The sequence below is a fragment of the Capsicum annuum genome, chromosome 8 (genome assembly GCF_002878395.1).
Source record: "Capsicum annuum cultivar UCD-10X-F1 chromosome 8, UCD10Xv1.1, whole genome shotgun sequence".
Taxonomy (NCBI): Eukaryota; Viridiplantae; Streptophyta; class Magnoliopsida; order Solanales; family Solanaceae; genus Capsicum; species Capsicum annuum.
Window position 1 is genome coordinate 168,138,223 of NC_061118.1, and position 21,727 is coordinate 168,159,949.

The following is a 21,727-nucleotide window of genomic DNA, read 5'->3' on the forward strand; positions in this document are numbered from 1 at the left end:
GTTAGTTTCTCTTTGCCATGTTTTTGTTATTTAAAAGAAAAAAAAAAATCTTTGCAATGTTTCTTCGTGTACAATAATTACAGTGATTATAATAATGTACTTGCCACTGATACAACAACAACAACAAACCCAGTGTATTCCCACCTAGTGGAGTCTGGGGGGTAAGATGTATACAGTCCATACCTCTACCTCTGAAGAAGTAGAAAAGTTGTTTCCGATAGACCCCCGGCTCAAGACACGAGATACCACACAAACGCATAGTACCTCTACCTCTGAAGAAGTAGAAAGGTTGTTTTCGATAGACCCTCGGCTCAAGACACGAGATACCACACAAACACATAGTAAAGCACAGCACAAGATTACATAACATAAATACGGCACCCATAAGTAATATAAAACAGAGGAAAGCACACAGATTCATAATAAAACATGGAACACGGACTCCTAACAAGAATAAACCCCCACCAAGTAATTCCCTACACTAGCGACTCAAACTGGCCCTAGTCCTCTGCCCTAATTCGTGTCCTCCAGACCTTCCTATCTAGGGTCATGTCCTCGGTGAGCTGTAACTGCTCCATGTCCCGCCTAATCACCTCACCCCAGTACTTCTTCGGCCTACCCCTACCCCGCCTAAAACCATCCAACGCTAGCCTCTCACACCTACGGACCGGGGCATCCATGCCCCTCCTCTTCACGTGTCCGAACCATCTCAATCGGGCTTCCCGCATCTTGCACTCCACTGGAGTCACACCAACCTTCTCCCGAATGGTCTCATTCCGAACTCTATCCCCTCTAGTCAGCCCACACATCCAGCGCAACATCCGCATTTCTGCCACCCTCATCTTTTGGATGTGCGAGTTCTTAACTGGCCAACACTCCGCTCCATACAACATGGCCGGACGGACTACCGCCTTGTAGAATTTGCCTTTAAGCTTGGGCGGCACCTTCTTATCACACAGCACCCTCGACGCGAGCTTCCACTTCATCCATCCCGCCCCAATACGGTGCGAGACATCCTCGTCAATCTCACCGTTACTCTGGATCACGGACCCGAGATACTTGAAACTCTCCCTCTTACCTACCTCCTGTGATTCCAGCTTCACTACTACCTCATTCTCCCGCCTCACATCATTAAACTTGCATTCCACATACTCTGTCTTGCTTCTGCTCACCCTGAACCCTTTAGACTCAAGGGTTTGCCTCCACACCTCTAATTTGTCACTCACACCCCCTCGAGTCTCATCTATCAGAACTACATCATCTGCAAAAAGCATACACCACGGCACCTCCCCTTGAATACGCCGCGTCAACACATCCATCACCAATGCAAACAAAAAGGGACTAAGAGTAGATCCCTGATACAACCCTGTCCGGACAGTGAAATGCTCTGAGTCTCCTCCCGCCGTCCTCACCTTAGTTTTCGCTCCATCATACATATCCTTGATTGCTCTGATATATGCCAGCGGTACTCCACTCACCTCCAAGCATCTCCAAAGCACCTCCCTGGGGACTTTGTCGTAGGCCTTCTCCAGGTCGATAAACACCATGTGCAGGTCCTTCTTCCTCTCCCTATACTGTTCCACCAACCTCCATACCAGGTGAATTGCCTCCGTCGTCGAGCGGCCAGGCATAAATCCAAACTGGTTTTCTGAAATAGACACTATCCGTCTCAGCCTCACCTCGACCACTCTCTCCCAGATCTTCATAGAGTGGCTCAATAACTTAATCCCCCTATAGTTATTGCAACTCTGGATGTCCCCCTTATTCTTATAGAGAGGTATCATGGTGCTCCACCTCCAAGCCTCGGGCATCTTTGCCGTCTTGAAGATTTCATTAAACAATCCAGTCAACCACCTAACACCAGCCTCTCCAACGAACTTCCAAAACTCCACCGGTATCTCATTCGGCCCCGTCGCCCTACCCCTTCGCATTCTGCGAACAGCCTGTCTAACCTCTTCTACCTTAAAACGTCTACAGTAGCTAAAATCCCGACACTCCTCAGAGTGCTCCAGTTCCCCTAACACAATAGCTCTATCTCCTCCGTCATTCAAGAGTCTATGGAAGTACGACTGTCATCTATTCTTAATGTGGCCGTCCTCCACCAACACTCTACCGTCCTCCCCCTTAATGCACCTCACCTGATCGAGGTCACGACCCTTCCTCTCCCTAGCCTTAGCGAGTCTAAACAACTTTTTCTCCCCTCCCTTCCCCTGTAACCCTGCATACAAGCTCTCAAAGGCGGCCGTCTTAGCTGCCGTGACTGCTGACTTAGCCTCCTTCCTCGCTAGCTTGTACTCTTTCCTGTTTACCCGCTTCTCCTCTTCGTCCTTACTCTCCACCAACTTGGCATACGCCCCTTTCTTGGTCCCCACTTTCTTCTCCACCTCTTCATTCCACCACCAATCCCCCTGATGGTGCCCGGCCCGGCCCCTAGAAACCCCCAACACCTCACTTGCATTCTCCCTGATGCACCTAGCCGCCCTATCCCACATACTATCCACGTCTCCCCTACACTCCCACACCCCCATTCCCGCCAACTTCTCCCCTATCTCCCACGCATTCACTGGCGTCAGGCCGCCCCACTTAATTCTAGGTCTACACTCCCTACTCCTCCTCTTTCTATTCTTCTTTATACCCAAATCCATAACCAAGAGCCTATGCTGGGTCGAAAGATTCTCACTCGGGATGACCTTACAGTCTTTACACCACGCCCTATCCCCTTTCCTAAGCAACAAAAAGTCAATCTGGGTCCTGGCTATCGCGCTTCGAAAGGTGATCAGGTGCTCGTCCTTCTTCGGGAAGCCCGAGTTCACCACCACCAGCCCAAAGGACCTCGCAAACTCCAATAGGGTAGCCCTCTCTTCATTTCTCTCCCCAAAACCAAAACCACCATGCACATCACCAAAGCCTCCCAGTAGCGCCTCGATGTGCCCGTTGAAATCTCCTGCTACAACAATCTTCTCCGAGCTAGGCACGCCTCTCACCACCTCCTCCAAAGCCACCCAAAACCGCATCTTCTCCTCCCCCTCCGATCCCACTTGCGGCGCATAGGCACTACACACGTTCAGGGTAAACCCCCGAATGACCAACTTAATAGTCATCAACCTATCGTTGATCCCCTTCACCTCTACTACCTGACCTCTAAGCTCTTCATCTACTAAGATGCCAACTCCATTCCTACGCCTCTCGCTCCCAGAGTACCACAGCTTGTAACCATCCACATCCCTAGCCTTAGACCCTACCCACTTGGTCTCCTGAACACACGCAATGTTGATCCTCCTCTTCCTAAGGGTCTTCACAAGCTCTATGGACTTACCCTGAAGGGTCCCTATATTCCAAGACCCAACCCTCAGCCTACCGTCACTACCCGCACTCCCTCCACTACCCCCCCCCCCCCCCCCCCCCCCCCCCCCCCCCCCCCCCCCCCCCCCGCGGCCAAACCTTGGCCTCCCTCCCACTCCCGCCCTTTCCTCATCCCCCGCCCCCAGCCACAACTACACGAAAGTATAAGAGAATATAAAGATAATATAAAGATATAAAGACATAAACGATGGTAATAGCAAAGCAGCAGCAAGTAATACAAGGCTCACACAAATTCAAAGAAATACTCCAGCAACCAAACTATACTCAATTACTAGTATAATACGAAGAATGAAAGAATGCAGAAATACTTGCCACTGATGATTTTGTTATTTAAATTGGATGTTGTTCCTTTGTTCTTGCATCAGTTATAGCTGGGAGTAAACTCTGATGGGAGAATCAGTGTTTCATTACAAATAGACAGGTGGTGAAAGGGTAATGATATCCATTAGTTACCCCAATCATAAAAAATAGGCAAAATGGATCTTTGCATTAGTTTATTATTCATATCACATGACAGTAATTAACAAGTAATTATTCTTACCACGTCTCTTTTTCATAGCATTTTTAATGGATATGATTTGACTTAAATCACTGCCAAATCATGACAACCAAATCTGCAGCCCCACTTGGTTTGGGGTTTCTGTACCCAACGTGGCCACAACGTATTGGTCCATATAATCATTTCTCCGAGCCATTAAGATAACATATTTGATTACAAAAGGTTATGAGAGAATCCATATCTGAAAGGCCAAGTGTTGATATTCCCATATTCTGTCTTGATAGGTTATACAATCCAGACAACCACCCCAGAAAGGACTTTCAAATGAGATCAGAAATATGACCCAATCCAAACAAATTAAAATGGAATCAGAAATTGCCTCATAATATTTGCATATTGGATAACTTCTAGAAATTAAGGCAGAGGGTAAAAATAAATAAGTTTAAGAAGAATCAGATGAAAGCAACTTCATTCTGTCACTAGGATCTTAACAAAACCCTGCAGAACCAAGAAAGGGAGAAAAAGAAGGGAAAGATTGGGGATGAGTACAAGGAATGAACAGACCAACCCTCTAAAGAACAACAACATTAGGCCAAAAGCTCCACCAGTATTGTTGGACGATCGAGTTATCGTCCATCTACTGACGTAAATGAATCAGCGAAACCAGATGGACGAGTAGGTATACTTGTTTGTGTATTTTCACTGCTGCCAATGTATGAAGAAGAGCCATCAATGCCACTCATTCCCTCGAGAGCCTGCCACTTCTTAACTGCCTGGGGCAGGGTCATGTCATAATCGATTCCATATATTTCATCCTCGTCCACTTCTGCAGGTTTCCAGAGTTCGGCCAGAGATGAAAGCACGTTGACAGCATGACCCATGTCTGGTCTCTGATGGGGTTCCCTAGCACAGCAGTGACCAGCCAACTCAGCAACAGTGCTAACACTGGCCAGAGTTTCTTCATCAAGCTCGATTGTGGGGTCAATGGCCTTTCGGAATGTCTCCTTATTTATATGCATTCTGCGGAACCATGGGACAAGATGCATGCTGTCCTCAGGCTGAGATTCATCCAGAGCTCTTCTTCCAGTAATTAGCTCCATCAAAATTACACCAAAGCTAAACACATCAATCTTTGTGGTTACTCGGCCCGTAACTGTCAAATTAAATGAAATAGTCAGTGTTAACAGTTTCTTTCATACTAACTCTGCAATTCAAGCTGAGAGCTATTAAATTGAATTTACGTCAGATAGGGAGGATAACATGTAAACAAGAAATCAAATGAAAGAAACCGATCAATGCCTAAAGGAGATAAACTACAATTAATCTGAGCCTAAAGGAAATGAACTACAAAACATGGCTTTGTTATCGAGGAAGAAATACACAGTCAGAAAGGAAAGAGAACTCCTCCAATACGAAAAAGCCATCATTCAACACGAGCAGGACACCCAAATGGGGGTTATCAGTCTTTCCATCCCACAGTGAATGCGGATGGAACATAAACAACTTATGAAAGTTAGAGAGAGGTTACCAGGAATTCCTACATCTTATCAATTAGTAGATTGAAGTTTCAACCGTCAAGCAAACATTAATTTTTTTATGATAGCCTGCACCTCAGCTAATTCCACGGGGTAACTGCCACCTCCCACCAGCAACGGATACCAGGTAACTCTGTCCACCAAGGCTAGAACAGAGGGGAAGAAATTACCTAGTGTTTGTCTCTGTTGGGATTGAACCTGGGACCTCATGGCGCTCAACCCAACTTCATTGAACCACTAGGTCACACACTTGGGTGCCAAGAAGACATTAAAAAAATTTATCCTGATTAGAGGCATATTGCTTATTTTTATGTTCTCAGACTTTCACTCCACAATTCGAAGATATAAGGTACAGCATAAGATCATCTGCTGCCATCATATCACAGAAACTTCTCTAACTCCAACTCTCTATTTGGTTTTACTTCCACTGTCCTCTTTTAAAAAAAAAAAAATGAAGCAAACAGATATCATTAAAGAGCATCACGGTGATGATATTAGCAAAAGTATACAACAGAGATTGCTCCAGTACACAGAACTAAATCAAAGAGCTAACAAAATCCAAAAGAGTGCCAACAGTCAATACTATTAAAAGGAGACAAAAAATCCCAGCTAAACAAGTTAACTAGGCAGCTAGCTTTTAGAGAGTGATTCGAAGTTGAGACCCCATATAAACAGTTGTACTTTCTTTCATTCTAGACACACCAAAACATCTCTGCTAGAATCATTCCCCAGATCCCCTTGATAGCTTTATCGAACTTGCCAGAAGATCCACCTAGAATAGCCTTCCTGATGGACTGTGGGAAGAAGCAATGTAGACCAAAAAAAGAAAGGAAGTAGTTCCTAGTTTCACTGTCCTCTTAAACCTATTAATATAATAGTATTGACCTTATATACACTAACATACGCCCATTACAAAAGCAAAGAGATGCAATAGTAAAAAGAAAACTAACAAGTTATAATGAAGTTTACCTGCATACTCTGGTGCAAGATAGCCAAAAGTTCCAGCTAACCTTGTAACCAATGAAGTTTTTCCTTCAGGAGCAAGGCGAACAAGTCCAAAATCTGCAACTTTTGCTCTCATATCATCTCCCAAAAGAATGTTTGAGGGCTTCAGATCTCTATGAATGAAGCTCTGTTGAGCTAAGCCGTGAAGATATTCAACTCCCCTTGCAACATCCAGTGCAATGGTTAGCCTCCTTGTCCATTCAAGAGGCTTCAACCCTTCTTCCTTCCAGTTGAAAAGGTACCTGCTGACTGTCCCTTGTGGCATATATTCATATACAAGTAGTCTCTCATTTCCATCCAAACAATATCCTAGCAGTGCAACCAAATGCCTGTGGCGAACCTTAGTAAGCACCGCAATCTCAGACTTAAACTCATCCAAACCCTTCTCGCTCATAACTCCAGATTCCATCCTCTTAACAGCAATTTTAGTTCCATCATGCAACTCCCCTTTGTAAACAGTTCCAAATCCACCTCTTCCCAATATATTCTCCTGGCTGAAGTTGTTAGTGACATTCCTCAAAACTTGGATGGAAATCACCATGTTACCAGCCTCAACAATATGCAAGTCCCCAGGTGCACTGCTTCCACAACTATGTGTTTCGGTTGTCCCTCCATTGACACTTGAACCAGCAATTGTTATCTTAACAGCATCTTGGTCAGATCCCGAATGTTGAGGATGAATAACCACTGTGTGTGGACTCTGAACTCTACCGGACCGCTTGCGCTTAGTCCTGTTAAGACAAAACACAAACAACCCAGCAATCACAAAGGCACCACAAACACCACCTATCACTGAACCCACAACTACTCCAGTTTTAGGTTTTTTACCATCTCCATGAGTTTGTCCACCTCCACCCCCATCGGGCGAACTAGGAGTACTACCAGAAGGTGCTCCAGGTGCAGATGGAGGTGGATTATCTTTCCCAAAATTTACATTGCCGTCAGTTTTCACCAGTACATTGCTCTTAAATGGTGGGAGTTTTCCATAAATTTGATTGTTAGAAACATCCAATTCCTTTAAGTTTGGCAGCAATGTAAGCTCATTTGGAATAGTTCCTGTAAGAAAATTGTTTGCCAGGATCAACTTCTGCAACGATTTAATGGACGAGTAGCTGGGAGAGATCGTCCCATTAAGTCCCATTTTCTGAAAATTCAGCACTGTAATGTTTCCACCGTCACAAGTTATGCCCATCCAAGGCAAACAAGGATCATTCCCCTTCCAATTATCCGCAAACACCTTGGGGTAACCCACATCCTCAGCCACAGCCAACAGTGTATTGACCTGTGAGCTACAAGGACCAGGCTGTGGCAAACAAAACCTATTTGTATCAGGCAACATATCCACTCGCAGTACTGAAGTTGGAAATTTCGGCATAGGCCCTTGTAATAAGTTGTTTGTCAAATTAACCTCCTTTAACGCAGGAAGATTAACCAAAGAGTCTGGCACTGGACCAGTGAGACTATTATCTCTCAAACTACATTCTCGCAACTGAGTCAAACCCGAAAAATCAGGCAAAGGCCCTGTAAACTCATTCCCTTGCAACCAGAGTGTGGTTAATGCAGTCATATTCCCTACCACAGCTATTGACCCATTCAACTTACCTCGTAAACTATTTAACCACAACGTTTGTACAGAAGAACCCGAAAAACTCGTCGGGATTGAACCCTCGAAATTATTAAAAGACAAATGCAAATCTACCAAGCTAGGAAACGCATCACCAAAGAAATCAGGGATTTTACCAGTAATATTAGCAGAATTAGCAGAAAAGGTCTGAAGAGAAGTAGCACTTTTCAAACTATCAGGTATAGACCAAGGCGAAAACGGATTCTGATCCAAGTTAACACTTTGCAAAGAAGTCATACCATCAAAAAAGTCACTAGGAATAGAAGTAAACCCATTAGTGCTAACAAGAATCCTCTGCAACGAGTTCAATCCAGCAAAACTCGGTAATGGCCCAGTGAGTTGGTTGTTTTGAACTTCAAAAACCTGCAATTCCGTAAGATTATTCAAGCTAGGCGGAAGAGACCCTTTAAGCCCTAGACCCCCAACTTGAATCCTAGTCACCCGATCATCTTTAGTACACTCAAGTTTACGCCATTTACACGGGTTTGGATCACTCCAAGTGAGTGAACTCGGTGGGTTAACTCGCTTCTTCAATTCTTGCATCACTGCGGCATCTGTCGCAGCACTACCCTGAGAGTACACAGAGACAACATGGTGCAAGAAAATCAACAAACACACAAACCCCATATGGGGTTTCTGCTTCTTCAACTTCATTTTGTATCCAAGAAAACAAACAACAACGTTCAAGAATTGTGCAAAATGGCTTAAAAATGAACTTTTTTGTGCTTATAAAAAGGGTGGGGGGTTAGGGTTTTGTTGAAGATAAAGGAGAATCTGAGTGTTGCGAGAAAGAAAAAGGTGAGCAGATTGAACGGCGGAGACTCTGGTGAGAAAGGGGAAGAAAAAGGTTAGGAGGGGAGAATTTGGAATTTTTGTTTGTTTTTGCCTTCTTTATAGTGTGGATAAAAAAGTCAAGACAGTAGGAGTGGGAGCACATAATTTTTGCATTTTGCATACCTAATGTACAACCTTTTTACACTTTACCCCCTTGCTCTTAATTCCTATCTTTTATTTTATGTCACATCTTTTGTTTCAAAAACATGTTCCAAAAAATTACAATCTTTCTTTTATGTGACTGAGTTATCTTAAAAAAAATAATTATTCACCTTATTAAATTAAGAAAATATTAATTAAAATCTTTTTATATTGCTTTTATAATTGATAATTTTTTAAAAGTGTTCATACTTATTTGTAAAGTTTTGAAGATGTTTTTTAGAAGTGAATTAATATAATAATCTTCTTATTTATGATTTCTTAACATGTTCGTAAAAGAAAAATCAATTAATATGGAACGAAGGAAATAATATAAACTCTTATATTTATAAATAAATTAATTTTAAATTCTAGTTTTACGTTTAATGACATGTTCTATAGCAGTAGAAATGTCATGATATATTAGGTTAGCGTTTGGACATGAAAACTTAATTATAATACTAAATTAATAAGAAAAAGATCTATTTTAACTATATTTCAAGTAAAACATTCACAAAGAAAATGAAAAAGAACATTCATTTTAACTATAAAATAATAATAATTATATATTTTTAAAAAATAAAATATACACAATTCATATCAGAGATCAATTTGATTACTCATATGTTTACAACTTGATTTCAATTGAGATGAAATACAAGAGTCATGATATCACACATAAAAATAAAAGGATAATTAAAAGGTAAACTGTGGGGTTACAAAATGGAAAATAGTGGATATATTAGGGGTGCAAAAGGAAAAAAGAGATGAGAATTATGGGAGTTAGGGAGAAAGAAGTTTGTTTTGGGTAAATAAGTGAGAGAGATATAAATGAATACAGCTAGCACATGCGTGTGGGGTCCCCACTGGCATTTTAATGTGGACATGCTAAGATTAATTTTAGAAATTAACTTTAAACAATGACATTTTCCTTTCTAGTAACATTAACGCCGCGCTTGGTCATCAAAACAAAAAATAAAAAAAGATACTACTCTTTTTGATTTGAGAATTTTGTTGAAGTTTGTATCTAGTTATACTTTTGTTGGTAGCTCTTTGCCTTTTTTCTCTAATGAAAAAGAAAGTTATAAGTGAAAATTATAAAGTGAAACTACATCGACAATGTTAAGAATAATATATAATTTTAAAATTTAAATGAATTCTTAAGAAAACATAAAATATCATCTAAATGGATTATTTTATATATAAAAAAAAGTTTAGGATTAATTTAAAAAAAAATAAGATTTTAGTTGTTTTTCAAATTCAAATACAACTTCAGATTATATTTAGAATTTTCATGATATAATCAAAAATAATTTTAAAAAATGAAAATATCTCATGGTCAAATGGGTACCAACGCTTTCCTTTGCCTTACACTTTCGATTTCATATTATTTAGCTTTTGGTGATTTTGCACATTCTTTAAAAAAAGTAAAAAAAAATTAGAAGTGTATTTTATTAAATTAACTTACTAATAATACTTTAAATTGTTGTATTTGAATAATTACTACAATTTCATTTAGTTAATATAGTTATTTAATACTAGTAAAATTCTCTTTGTTTCATAAATTAAACTAGTAAATTAAAATAACTATTTTTAATATGATAGTCAAATAATATAAAGAAAAAAAGAGTAATATTTCAATGTTATATTTATCTCATTATTTTAGCTTTGTTCTCATAATAAGTACTATTATACTATTTTAAATCATTTTATCATGAATGTAAAAAGTTAATGCTTTGTCTTATTTACTTTGACTAAGTTGTAATGATATGATTGAAATTTTTTCAATTTTAATCAAAGGTTTTGCAATTTGAGCTCATAAGATGAAAAATAAATGTTATAGAGAGTGTCGTCTTTATTAATGGGTCATACAATTCATGAATCTGAATTTGGACGTGTATAGACACGAAATGTAAAAACAGAAAAATTTACACATTCAATCAAACAAGATATAAATTTAATCTCAAACTTAATTCGAAATATCTCACCTTATGACAACTTGACGTTGTTTTATCTCATCTCCCAAATGAAATAATAGTCCAGTATAATTTGAAAATCATAATCTCCAAATAACTTAGGGTCTGTTTGACCCTGAATTGTCTTTCAATTTTTTTCGAAAAGAAATTCAACTTCAAGTTGATATTTGGTCATGAGAATTTCAAATACAATTCGGAGTTGCATGCTTGTATTTGAAAAAGTGAGAAACAAGTAAAAGTTGTTTCCACTTTTTTTTCACCTTTCTTCTCTTACGAAAATTAAAAAATAACTTCAATTATATTCATGGACAAACACAATTTCAACTCCAACTCCAACTTCAAAATTTTAATCTTCATGATCAAACGCCTACTTAATCCGTAAACTAAACAATCACTAATCACTGTATAATAAAAAATGAAAACTAATCCTGTAGATATTCTTTTTCAACGGAAGAAGATAAGAACAGTTCCTAATTATTTCTGTTGTGTGTATTGCTGCTCTCATTTTCAGTGTAGGGACAAAGTTTGAACACAACAGCAAAATGACAAGCAAAACCAGAAAATTAAAAAAAAATAAAAAATAAAAAAATGGGACACAAGAATACGAATTGAAAATCAAAGTACAAGTAACGACAACGAGAGAAAATTATTTTGATTTATTTAACGTAAAAAATATCATATCATATACAGACTGGAATATGTTGTCCTGTTTTTATCATTAGTTTGTTTTCAATTTAATTAATTCTAGGTATGTTTACTGGTTTTGAATTTTGATTGGTTATTTCAAATATTATCTTAGAGAATTTAAAGATTGTCATCATGTCATATTTCCGGCGAGAGTTTTATAAAACCCGATACGAGCAAATTTTTAATTTTTGGAACAAAGTAAAATTATTTTTTTATATAACAAAAAAAATAGTAGTAACTTTTATTTCATGAATATAAGACGAATGACCATCATTAGATTTACTAAAATACTTCACTTAAGTAAAAGAATTGAGAAGAAGTTTTTAAAGCTTGAGAACAAGTTAAAGGATATTTATATGTGATTTGAGAACAAGTTAAAGGATATTTATGTATTTTATATATCCACCGCTATTTTAGAGTTGAGTTCAAAATTTATAACGTCAACTTGATAGATACTGGAGGTGTTTGACCTTCTAACTTACTTCCATGCTGCCAAGTATTATTTGTTGGGCATTTTATATTTGATAAATATGTATGGGTTTTTTCCTTGTACAATAAAGAATACTTTGATTTTGGGCGTTTGATGATTCATCATTTCAACGTAGAAGAAGATAATAATAGTAGTTGATTAATTAGATGATGAAGTTAGATTGATCTATTTGTCCCTTTTACTGAAAAGAATAGATAACAACTACTGTCAAAGTCAACTGCCACCCATACATAAAATTAAATCACTGTATTATGATGTCCCTTTCTGCATAAAATCAAAATAAAGTTTGTTCAACAAAATAGAAGGAAAACAAGAAAGAAAATTTTGACCTCTTTTGAAAATTAATATTTAATCACAAAATATTTTTGTATGTCCTGTCCTAATAACCCCATTTTGTGCGAATACATTGGATTTGTTGTTGTTGTTGTAGTATTAGTCACACATCGATCATTTAACCCATTTGAATTTTGAAAATTAGATTTATGTTTTATTGACTTATTTTTTCTAAATATTTATCATTCATATGAAAAATAGTTATTTCATAATGCTTGACATTTTACAAAACCAAGACATAATTAATTATATTCTTTTCATTTTATATGAAGCACACTTTTGATTTACCGAAGAGAAATCACAACTTTCATTAATTAAAAAGAGATTAAAGAAATTATATAAGGATATGATGGTAAAAATATATAGTTTCTTAAGTGGTATGCAAACGAAAAATATGAAAAGTATTAATAATCGGAGAAAGTATCATAATTCAGGGGTTAAATCGACGAGGCTTACTCTTTCTTTCCATATACATAGAATTACTGCTAATGGTTTATTTAATTACTTCATGGGAATGTTTAAAAAAGACATTAGTATTAGGTGATTTTTCGAATATGCTTATATCTATGGTTGAGTGACCATTTGAGTTATTAACTCAGCCAAAATCTGCATAAACTTAATCAACTTGTTTACATAAAAATACTGCCATCTTCATGAGTTTGTCCACCATCATTCCTATGGGAGTTTATCTTTATTTCCCAATATTGGGATTGCCTTCAGTTTTCACCAGGACACTGCATGCTCTTAAATGGTGGGATTTTTCCATGAAGTTGTCACTCCATTTAAGTGAACTTGGCGGGTTAAGTTGTTTCTTCAATTCTTGCATCACTGCAGCATCTGTTGCAGCACTACCCTGAGAGTATACAGAGACAACATGGTGCAAGAAAATAAGGAAACACACAAAACCCAGATGGGGTTTCTTCAACTTCATTGTATTCAAGAAAATAAAGAACATGTTCAAGAATATGAAGAACAAGTTCAATAAAATTCTGCAGAATGGAATTTTCGTTTGCCTTCTTTATAGAGTGGATAAAAAAGTCAAGACAGTAATTACCAAAAAAACAAAAAGAAGAGTCAACACAGTAATTACCAAAAAAAAAAAAAAGAGTCAAGACAGTAATTACCAAAAAATAAAAAAGTCAACACACTATTACCCAAAAATAAATACATGACAATAATTACCAAAAAAAAGATAATTCAAGATAGTAATTAGTAATTACCAAAAAAAAAAAAGATAATTCAAGATAGTAATTACCAAAAAAAAAAGAGTCGAGACAGAAATTACAAAAAAAAAATTAAAAAAAAATCAAGATAGTAATTACCAAAAACAAAGAAAAAAAAAAGGTTCAAGACCGTAATTACCAAAAAAAACATAAAAAATCAAGATAGTATTTACTAAAACTAACTTTAGTTTTCATGCTGAAGCAGCCCTATGTTAGGTAATACATGGGAATTGGATTTTTTAATTAAATGTTTTTCTTGGATGTTATGACCAATTAAGTTTCTTGGATAAGTAATTACAAGCTGTGTTATGCTAATCAATAAGCTAAGTGATACAAGAAAACCAAGGAATACACGGAATTGACTCAAAACAGTCCAAACACACTCCAAAAACAGTCCACTAATTCAAAGAATCGAGGACCCTTTTGAAGACCACTCTCGCATTCAAGAATGAAATACAAGAAGGACAATATAACTACATGTTTGACACCCTTTGCAGCCAATAACAAACTAAGTTAACAACACAAGATGAAACAACAATGAGAACAACAACAACAACAACAAAAACGACTTCACAATACAAGATACAAAACGGATACAAGATTACAAAAGAAAAAAAATAGATAAATAGATCACATGAAGGTATAATATTAAGAACCCAATAATGGTAACTCTTGGACCCTTAACACTACACACAATAATAAACCTATCTCTTACAAAGACACAAGATCGGAATCCACCTCCCAAGCTTCAATGTTTCCAAGCAAATGCAAACACAAGTGATTCTACACTTGTCTAAACCCTAATTTCGGTTTTGGGTGCCTCAAGGAAAGAGGACTTGTGTTTCTTTGTCTTGTAAGACTTACAATTTTATTCATCAACTAAGTCTAAAACCCTACAATGTTCCTTTTACAGCTATTACAAAATATAAGTTAAAATGACTAAAAGGCCCTTCAAAGAGTGGGCACTCATCTAGTGTAATTTATGGTCGGATTTGGGTGCATTTTGGGCCTCTTTTACACTTCAATTGCACATGCCAAGGCTCGGGTCCAACACGCACTTTCCTAAGTCCATATCCTTGATTATTCCCGTATCACTAAGTCACTTGTGAGCAATGCTCAGAAGAAGATTGAAAAGTTGATGGGCTTTAGACATTATGACCATATGGTCAGAGCCCTGGATCACTTTCACTTCATCTGGTGAACTGTTTTCAATCATACGCTGCTGAAATTCTTTTGTTAGAACTTTATCTTCAGTAGTTACAATGAACGCTCGCCTAACTGATCCATATCTTTTTCTTGAAAGTACTCTCTCCTTAGAAGCATCGCCAAATCCTAACACCAAGAAAAAAAAAAAAAATTAAATCAGTTCCATGTTGATGTTGCGATTCAGTGATCTATAATTAGGATAAACTAGAAAAATTTCGAGCAGGTGAGGCCTACTAATAATCTTTGCCGAAACAAGTCACTTTAGGGCAATTCTCATGACCAGAATAACAGAATTTGACTATTTCAAACAGTAAATATTTGCATTATGCTTTGCTTACCTTATTTGGGCTCAGATGATAAAGATAAGTTTCCAAGAACTTTGGACCTAGGATGAAGGTGGTTGGAGGATTGGCAGGTCCGTTATCATATGTAACACGATTATCAAGTAGAGATAGTACTCCATCGAATGACTGTAACCAAGTGCATTCAGTATCAAACATGTAAAAAGTGTAGGAAAACATAATAAATCATCTCATGGCTGAAGTTGGGAATATGGAAAATTAGTACCTGCAGAGTGTAGAGGGCGGTTGCGTTGAGAGTTGGACCAGGCATAAGAGCAGTGACAAATACAGCAACTGAAATCTTTGATGTGTATATATCATGTGCAAACACAAGTGATTCTACACTTTGGAAATGGCGAATCCACCAAAACTATGGGATAAAAGAACCACTTTCTCATCTGCTGGAAGAGAGAAGTCATGAACTCCATTAGTGGACTAAAGTAATCCGATAAATGTGGGACTTCGAGGACCTGCTTTGGGTTGATCTCTGAAGCGCCTAAGTCAAGAGCTGTTATGTTATGCCCTGAAGTTTTTGATGACGCCACAAGCTTGTACCAACACCAGGCTCCATGTTAAGCCCCATGAACTAGCACAAAGTGCTTGCTAACTGTAGGCCATTTGGGCCATGACTGGATTGCAACTACGTATGGCAACAAAAGTATTAGAACTACTAGATTTGTTACTTGCTTTTCTCCATATCTACTATTTTCCTGTTTTTGAAGAATGAGCATATAACATAAACCATTACATTGCAGCTTTATAATGAGAGGAGTTTGGTTTCTGCCAACTTTCTTCCATACAGAAGCAAGCAAACTCACATTGGCTTTTATTTTGAGGCATTCGATCTTTAGAGGAGTTTGGCTTCTACGTACTTACTTCCATGCAGACTCTGCAGAACCAACCCCACATTGACTATTATTTGAGGCAGGTGACCTTTATAAATGTACTTTGTGAAAGACATAGACTACTTGAACTTTGGACCAAACATGAATGTTTTTGGAGGATTTTTAAGTCCATCAAAAGACAAAAGGAAAATTGTTAACTGCAGAGGAACAAATACATCGATATTGTATCTTTTCTTCGTAATATTGAAACTATGTCAGCAAAAAATGAGAACAAGAAAAGGATATTCTAAATAAGAGGGCAAAACTTGAGAGTTGTGTGATGAAAATGACTACAATGTGTTTTGCTTCAATTCGTCTCTCTCGCTTAACATCTCGTTACGCCAAAGATAAGATGGGCTGCAGAAGTGCATCTGCACATGATATATACACATCAACCATTGGAATCTAAGAAGAGATGAAAATAATTACATTGTCTTTTACTCCAATCTTCTCTTTCTAACATTTGTTATAATATCACGTATGGCTGAGATACAGTGTTGTCATTACAACTATACAGAAATTTATTACTTATCCAAATCATAGATACTAAAAAGGGATCCTTACATTATTTTGTTATTTATATCACATGACACATTTACTTGAAGAAGCCATACTATGAGTAAATTCAAGATTGCATCGTTTCAAGCCTTGAAATGATGAATTTGAAGGTTTTCATCATCACGCTTCTTGAAGTTGCTGTTTTTGCGATGAGTGAAAAGCATTCCCCAGTTATAGGCCTTGTACTTTGCAGGTTTCTTCTCATTCACCAGCTCCTCCAAGGGTTCTATCCAAGTATAATGAGATGGATTGAAGAAGAATGGAATTGAAAACCTTTCCCTTTCAGAGTTCACCACCACCCGATGTTCCACGCTCTCATATTCATCATTGCTCCAGACCTGAATAAGCATTGTGACCATTTACAAATTATACATCAACAATTAAATTTTCTGTTCTTCTATCTATTTTTTTGATGTCTAGAGCGGGGGGGTCCATCAGAAACAGACTCTCTACCCCACATCTGAGGTAGTGGTATGGACTTTGTACACCTACGCTCCCCAAACCCCACATTGTGGGTATATACTGGGTCTATCTACTTCTTTGATAAGCTTACCTGGATAGTGTCACCAACATTTATAATGTAAGCATCGGGAGTAGGTTTAACTCTAATCCATTCTCCATCAGTTTTCCTCCTTACTTCAAGCCCTCCAATATCGTCTTGTGCCAAAATGGTGAGTCCACCTGCATCTTTGTGTCTACCAACTCCTAAAGCCAGATGAGGGATAGGACAAGGGGGATAGTGGTTCAGCCTTACAAAACTAGTTTGGTCTTTAAAGAACCCATTCATCCTTTTTGCTGACAAGCCTAAGCTGAGGGAGATCAGCTCCAGTAACTTGTAGGACAACTTTTGCACTTCTTGAACATACTCTTCACACACCTCCCTGAAACGCCAATTATAAATAAATCTTGGTCAGCTTAATGTTTTACTGGAGGGGAACAGTCCTGATTTACCCATCTAACACACGAATTTACCTTCCGTCATATTTTGAGCCATACATACCCTTGACATTAACAAATCGTTTGATGTTCGCCCTTGACTTTAAGGGAGCTCCAACATTGGCTAGATGGATTCAACTGTCAAAATACTTTGGAAGAAAAGGTCTAACTTTACCTCTCTATTTTTACTATGGTTTAAAATTACCCTCCGTTATACTTCGGTTGGAGCTCCTTCAGGTCAAGGGCAAAGACGACATGATTTACTAACGATAAGAGTATGAATTACCCAAAAAGTATAAGATATTCTGTATATTAGAGGAGGATTTTTGACCTTTTTCCCAATATTAACCTGTGGGTATAAAATGGAATATTACCTTAATTCCGGAGGGTAGTCAGGCCATTGGGTGTGCAACTCCTTGAGCTCCTTGTCATCAGGCTCATGAGAAAGTGGGATCATAGTTGGATTCTCCACAGTAAAATCAAAGACTTCTTTCCAGTCCCTAACATTTTTTGTGAGCTCAGTATCATAATATCCCATTGAGTTCAGCTCATCTCTCTTCACTCTTCTCTTTTCCACTTTAGATAAGGCGAAGAACTTTCTTGATGCCAAATCAATCTTTTCTCTGCACTCTAAGGACACCCCATGATTGATCACTTGGAAAAATCCCCACTTCTTGCATGCATTTTTTACCTCAGCAACTAGACTTGCTAACTCCTTGCAATTTTTCTCAGTAGATATATCTGGAGAATTCAGTGTTGAGAGATCAATCACTGGAATGCCCTCTGCTTCAGTTATGGTGAGTTTTGGCCTGTGTTCAACATCTTGGATGAAAGTTGGATCGACTTCTCCCATTGCGGAATTATTTGGTAGGTATCACAATCACGGAGGTGTAATAGACTTTGGACAGTGGAAATGCTTGTCATACAAGTGATTGAGGTTACTGGGGTTTTATAGTTGTAACGATGACTGAAGCCTAGATGTTGAATGATCTCACCTACTACATTTCTTTATAAGTATTGGAGGGGTTTTGTTTTCATCTTGTTGCATTATTGATGCAAATTTTAGTACTGTTACTATTCCCACTATAATGGGTCATGATGGAGGAAATGAGAACCATAACTTTAAATGAACAAATAATAAAAGGCAGCCCGGTGCACTAAAGCTCCCGCTATGCGCAGGGTCCGAGGAAGGGCCCCACCACAAAGGTGTATTTACCTTGCATTTCTGCAAGAGGCTGTTTTCAAGGCTTGAACCCGTGACCTCTGGTCACATGGCAGCAACTTTACCATTACTCCAAGGCTCCCCTTCAAAAGGAAATTACAAATTAGAAGAACAAATAATGAGAGTACGTAATTAGTACCTTTCACAGGTGTATCTTGTTTGATCCACAGTTCATTAACTTGTAAATATCAATAATGACTAAAGATTAGTAAGACAAGCAAACCATTTAAAAGAAAGGCCACAACTTTATTTCTCTTCAGCTGAAAACAACAGCTTAATAGTACAAGATTAATCAAGTTCTCATAGACTACATTTTCTCATTACAAGTCACCAATTCTAAAGTGATCTATTTGAATGTTCTCAACATTAAGTTTCTTGAAATTACTAAGGTTTCTTGTGGTGTTAAATTTGCCCCAGTTGTAAGCCTTGTATTTTGCAGGTCTTTCTTCACTGATCAGTTCCTCCAAAGGCTCAACCATTACATAGTGAGATGGGCCGAAGAAAAATGGAATCGAAAATCTCTCTTTCTTGGAGCTCGCTACCACCCTATGTTCCACACTTTCGTATCTGTCATTGCTCCAAACCTGTGAAATTTTTTCATTTCCAGTCGACCAAGAAAATGGCGTTGGCTCAACAAAAGTATTTTGCTTTTCTATCAAAGATTAGGCAGCACGGGACAAAGGTCATACCTGAATTATGTCACCAACATTGACAATATAAGCATCTGGAGTCGGTTTAACTTGTATCCATTCTCCATCTGTCTTGCGTTTCACCTCTAGGCCTCCAACATCATCTTGAGCAAGGACAGTCAAGGCGAGTGAATCCTTGTGCCGGCCAACCCCCAAAGCCAAATGACGAACTGGGCATAGTGGATAGTAATTTAATCGCATAAAAGTTGTTTGGTCTTTGAAGTAGCCACTAAGCCTTTTGGATGATAAGCCTAAGCTTAGAGCAATTAATTCTAGCAACTTGTAGGAAAGTTTCTCAACATCTCGAGCGTATTCTTCACATGCCTCCCTGTAAAGTCCAAACTACTCGATTAAATCATAGAACCATTTCTAAAAGCAGCTACGATACAATCTATGACGCATTGTACTTAAGAGAAATTGAAAAAGGAAAAACTTTCAACTTCATCATATGAACAATTCTAGAAAAAAAATTACACCAAGTTCATACCCGTGGGCACTAAATAAGTTTTCCTCCGCTTAAGGATAACAATTCGTTACCAATATCTTATCATCTTAAATCTAAACTGGATGTATACCAACAGGGTTCATAACGTTATACACCAAAGAGAGATACGATAGAGTTTATTCTTCTAAACAATGAATAGAGTTGCTTGGACTCTCCAAAAATGAAGCCGGGTGCATGTCAGATCCTCCAAAAGGTAGTTCATTTTTAGAGGATCTGACACGGTTGCACGTCATGCAACAATAATATTTTTGAAGAGCCTGAATAACATAGTTAACAACAAAATGTACTCTATCCGATCCATTTTACTTTTCATGTTTTTTCCACGTCCAATTGGGAATGAGAAAAGATATATATATATTAATAGAAGTACCCGAAATTAGTAGGGAAATCAGGCCATTGATTGGTCAGTTCCATGAGTTCCATATCATGTGGTTCATGAGAAGCAGGCAAAATGGTTGGATTCTCAACAACAAAATCAAAAACTTCTTTCCAATCCCTAACATTTTTAGTATGTTCTGTATCATAAAACCCCAAAGGATTATTTTCATCTCTGCTCACTTTCCTCTTCTCCTCAGTAGGCTGCAAGAAGAATTCCCTTGATGCTCTTTCTATTTTTTCGCGACACGCCGATGGAACACCATGGTTAATCACTTGGAAAAAACCCCAGTTCTTACATGCATCACCAATTTCTGCTACAAGATTTGTTACTGCTGAAGAAGTATCTGAGGGGTCATTGGTTAGAAGTGGAGAGAGATCAATTAATGGGATGTTTTCTGCCTCAGTTGTGCTGAGTTTTGGCCTGTGTGCAGCATCTTGGAAAAATGATTCATCAACATCTCCCATGATAATTTCTTGAGACAAGTGAGAAGGTGGGCAGAGAATCTTGTTGTTTAAGGTGGTGGGCGCAATTTGTCACATGATATATAGTGACACAACTGTCACAGGATACATTGAATATGGACATACTATTTTTGGTATTTGGCGTTTCTCGAAGATTTTTCCACTTCAAGCGTTTAATGCATGAGCAATTTTTTTGAGTGCTTTTAAAAAAATTTCCAGTTCAAGCGGTTGCTGCATGAGAAATATTTTTGAGTGGTTTTAAGTTTTTTTCCAGTTAAAATGTATTTTAAATCACAAATAAATGGTCAAAATAACAAAATGAGTTTATATTTTCATAGCATAATATAACACAAGTTATGTGGTAAAAGACCTGTGTATTCTCTTAAGAGAAATAACTTAATTCCTACATGACTTTTGTTGGGCAATCTCTAAACTTATGTCTTGCGAAATTAGTCATGTGCTATTGATCCAAAAAAATTGTATTAAATAAGCATGGACAAAAATTACAGACCAAGATAGGGTCAAACTGTGCAAAAACTTCATCTACTATAATGTCCCCAAGCTGAAGTTAAAACACTAGATGGTAATCCGGTTAAAAAATCTCTTGTACTTATTAAACATTGAAACTGATGAAAATAATAGTACTAGGCTTGGAGAAAAGTAGTAATACTAACAAAGGTATCGGTGATTCTTCATGTTCAACATAAAGTAGTTAACAAAGATTAATGCAAATAAAGTCTGCCATGATAAATCAATATCCTCTGCAGATATATGGCCAGATTCAAAATTCTAAGTCAGTGATTGTACCTACTACTTAATACTAGAGAAATAGATCCACC

The 21,727-nt window shown here is 37.8% G+C and overlaps 3 protein-coding genes and 1 pseudogene across 3 annotated transcripts; all 4 read right to left on the minus strand.

Moving 5' to 3' along the window:
- Positions 1–4,237: 4,237 nt before the first annotated feature.
- On the minus strand, positions 4,238–8,942 carry LOC107840346 (receptor protein kinase TMK1). Its single transcript, XM_016684182.2, has 2 exons — positions 6,367–8,942; positions 4,238–5,015 (listed from the first exon to the last, which is right to left on the minus strand). The coding sequence occupies exons 1-2, from the start codon at positions 8,678–8,680 to the stop codon at positions 4,489–4,491; spliced, it is 2,841 nt and encodes a 946-aa protein (XP_016539668.1). The 5' UTR covers positions 8,681–8,942; the 3' UTR covers positions 4,238–4,488.
- Positions 8,943–14,458: 5,516 nt separating this feature from the next.
- LOC107840348 lies at positions 14,459–15,951 on the minus strand (annotated as a pseudogene).
- Positions 15,952–16,554: 603 nt separating this feature from the next.
- On the minus strand, positions 16,555–18,939 carry LOC107840347 (protein DMR6-LIKE OXYGENASE 2). The gene is made up of 3 exons (XM_016684183.2): positions 18,007–18,939; positions 17,250–17,577; positions 16,555–17,034 (listed from the first exon to the last, which is right to left on the minus strand). The coding sequence occupies exons 1-3, from the start codon at positions 18,483–18,485 to the stop codon at positions 16,780–16,782; spliced, it is 1,062 nt and encodes a 353-aa protein (XP_016539669.2). The 5' UTR covers positions 18,486–18,939; the 3' UTR covers positions 16,555–16,779.
- Positions 18,940–19,079: 140 nt separating this feature from the next.
- On the minus strand, positions 19,080–21,030 carry LOC107840350 (protein DMR6-LIKE OXYGENASE 2). The gene is made up of 3 exons (XM_016684185.2): positions 20,419–21,030; positions 19,544–19,871; positions 19,080–19,438 (listed from the first exon to the last, which is right to left on the minus strand). Exons 1-3 carry the CDS (start codon positions 20,889–20,891, stop codon positions 19,175–19,177), a joined length of 1,065 nt encoding a protein of 354 aa, XP_016539671.2. The 5' UTR covers positions 20,892–21,030; the 3' UTR covers positions 19,080–19,174.
- Between the last annotated feature and the right edge of the window lie 697 nt (positions 21,031–21,727).

Excerpts from the sequence above, each read along its gene's own strand:
- LOC107840346 (XM_016684182.2), bottom strand. The coding sequence starts at position 8,680 with ATGAAGTTGAAGAAGCAGAAACCCCATATGGGGTTTGTGTGTTTGTTG. Across the intron at positions 5,016-6,366 it reads TCTTGCACCAGAGTATGCAG|TTACGGGCCGAGTAACCACA; the intron begins GTAAACTTCATT and ends TTAATTTGACAG.
- LOC107840347 (XM_016684183.2), bottom strand. The coding sequence starts at position 18,485 with ATGGGAGAAGTCGATCCAACTTTCATCCAAGATGTTGAACACAGGCCA. Across the intron at positions 17,578-18,006 it reads GACTACCCTCCGGAATTAAG|GGAGGTGTGTGAAGAGTATG; the intron begins GTAATATTCCAT and ends TTGGCGTTTCAG. Across the intron at positions 17,035-17,249 it reads ATGTTGGTGACACTATCCAG|GTCTGGAGCAATGATGAATA; the intron begins GTAAGCTTATCA and ends ATGCTTATTCAG.
- LOC107840350 (XM_016684185.2), bottom strand. The coding sequence starts at position 20,891 with ATGGGAGATGTTGATGAATCATTTTTCCAAGATGCTGCACACAGGCCA. Across the intron at positions 19,872-20,418 it reads GATTTCCCTACTAATTTCGG|GGAGGCATGTGAAGAATACG; the intron begins GTACTTCTATTA and ends TGGACTTTACAG. Across the intron at positions 19,439-19,543 it reads ATGTTGGTGACATAATTCAG|GTTTGGAGCAATGACAGATA; the intron begins GTATGACCTTTG and ends AAAATTTCACAG.